General features: G+C 29.5%; 1 protein-coding gene across 1 annotated transcript in view; it reads left to right on the forward strand.

The window, feature by feature from the left end:
* LOC107605040 (mitochondrial pyruvate carrier 1) overlaps nucleotides 642-2,594 on the forward strand; it is a 2,679-nt gene continuing 726 nt past the window's right edge. The window contains exons 1-4 of the mRNA XM_016306779.2: nucleotides 642-848; nucleotides 920-1,033; nucleotides 1,460-1,514; nucleotides 1,809-1,944. Of these exons, the coding sequence (XP_016162265.1) occupies nucleotides 941-1,033; nucleotides 1,460-1,514; nucleotides 1,809-1,944 (284 nt within the window). The 5' untranslated portion in view covers nucleotides 642-848; nucleotides 920-940. The remainder of the gene's footprint in view (nucleotides 849-919; nucleotides 1,034-1,459; nucleotides 1,515-1,808; nucleotides 1,945-2,594) is intronic.

Consider the following 2,594-nt stretch of genomic DNA (forward strand, 5'->3'; position numbering starts at 1 on the left):
ATTTTTTTAAGATTAATTTGATTATTAACTTATTATTTAAATAAGTTAATGCAAGAAAAACAAAGGGATAAGGTCTACAGATGTGTTTGGATTGGGTAAGTTTTCGAATTTCGAGAGAAGTTGCAGCCTTGGAGCGAGGAGTCTCTTTTGTCATTTAATATTACAGCTGCATCGATCGTCATTAGTCACCTCCAAGCCTCCAACTAATAACAATATTGAATATGGAATTCTTATTGGGTATAGCTATCTCTTTTGTCAATCCATAGCTATCTCTTTTCAAAATTTGTGATCAACCATTCATTTTAAATTTGTTAAGTGCGGGACCAAGACGTGTAGTAGATGAAGAGCTTGCAATATAGATACTCTTGCTTTCTGTAGTGTTCAATGAATGGGATTAGGAAGACAAAGTCAAGGGTCATATAGGTATTAAATTTTATCTTTTTCTTATTTTATTGTGTTCAGTTATATTATAAAGTTGATTTAGTGATTAATTCTATTCTCAACTTTAATAAGTGTCAAAAATTTAAATTTGTCTTATATATAGTAATTTATTTGTTAACGATAAATTTTTAACTAGAGTTTTATCTGCAACGAATTAATATTTATTTTGTTGAATTGAATGCTCGTCCAAATAAGCCCATAAAGTTGTGATTTTAACTCATAGATAGGTAGCTGTGACATCAGTGAACTGATAGCTTATGGGGCTGGATATCTAGATTCAATCAATCAAAGGATATTCCTCTCTTGACTTCATTGGCTTCTATCTCTTGTATTGGTGTGTTCCAGACTCCAGAGGAGTGAGGATAGCATATTTTCATCTCCTCAATAATAATAATCCTGCTCTCCAGGTACTCTCGATTTCTCCTTAATAATCACTCCTCAGGTATTTACATACTATTTCACACTTTATACCCTGCAGGACTTGAAAGTATCTTGGAAAATGAACACCCTTCGAGCGTTTTGGAACAGCCCAATTGGCCCAAAGACTACTCATTTTTGGGGTCCTACCTTCAATTGGAGTCTTCCACTTGCGGTAACTTCCTCAGCTTCCTAACTTTTCAGTTGTATCATAATGTCCCTGAAACTGGAAGAAAATTGTACTGCCTTGGTCTCTAAATTCTTTTCTGTCAAATGATAGAGACTAACGTTAGAAACTAATGTAGTATATTTTTTTAATTACGAAAATTATTATGGTGCAATTAAAAGTCATAGATGATTTTAGTGTAAACTGCCAATCTCAAAGATCAAATTAAAAGAGTTTAATTCCATTTTACTAGCTTATATTAAGTTGATAGATAAATTTCACCATATATATATGTATAAGTTCATGATGAAAAAAAAAGAGAGTCCTTACATTTATATCTTACCCAAAGGAAAAAACCCCTTATGTTTATACTAATTCCAATTAATTTATTGTAATTATTAGTTGCTTTATGAATGACTATGCAACTTGTATCAGGCGGCAATGGACACAAAGAAACCGCCAGAAGCGATTTCTGTCAATATGACTGCAGGTTATTTTAAATACTATAATTTCTTTTTCTTTGAGTAGTAATTTTCTTTAAAATAAAGATTCCAATATATAAAAAAAAAGAATTTAATTAACATTTTTTAATTTATAATTTTAACCTATACTCTTAAAATACATGATAGATAAAATCATAATTTTAACATGTGTCTTTAAATGATAAGATAGCTAAATTCATAAAAGTAAGAATATACAAATTAAATTCGAATCATTAAGGTATGTTGCATTAAGTTGAAATTTGAATAGAAGATGAATAGTGAAAGTTTGATATATAGTGCAGTGATGTGCATTTATTCGGCGCTATTCATGAGGTTTGCTTGGGTGGTACGGCCACGTAACTTGCATCTTCTTGCGTGCCATGTTTCCAATGAAACTGTGCAACTCTACCAGCTTTCAAGGTGGATCAGAGCTCAACGGTAAATCTGTTAATTCACATATCCTTATTTAATGTATTGGGAAGGAAAGTGAGATGTGCAAACCCATGGAGAGTAGGTGGATTTCACCGCCATGTGGAGTCCGATCATCCCATTTATTTAGTCACATGTAAATCAAATACTTATATATTCATAATCAGACTATTCGTTNATTTATTATAAAAATAACTTTTGTTCATCTAGTATGTTTCATATCGTATTAGATAAAAAAAAAATGATATTTGTTTTTTATTGTTTAAAATTAAAATATTATAGCCAGTTAACCCTCGATTAAGTTGGATCACTAATGGGGTAATGCTATCTGTTACAAGGAAAAATCCTACAACTGTCCATTTTAAACTTTTATGTATTTAAAATCCTCTAAAATTTAAACTACTTTATCTAAAATGCAATTCGAGGCATTCTTTTAAAGTTAAAAATTATTTATATTCACTCTAAGGCACTTTTTTAGAGTTAAAACCTATCAAATACAGATATTTTGATAAATTATTGTATTTGTATATAAAATATATTTTGTATGTGATTTTTATTTGACATATATATTTTTTGTGTTTAATTGTATTTTAATAAAAAAATATTTTTTTAAACATATTTAAATACTATCACTTGTCAATATATCTAATTTTACTTTT

The sequence above is a fragment of the Arachis ipaensis genome, chromosome B06, assembly GCF_000816755.2.
Source record: "Arachis ipaensis cultivar K30076 chromosome B06, Araip1.1, whole genome shotgun sequence".
In the NCBI taxonomy this organism is placed as follows: domain Eukaryota; kingdom Viridiplantae; phylum Streptophyta; class Magnoliopsida; order Fabales; family Fabaceae; genus Arachis; species Arachis ipaensis.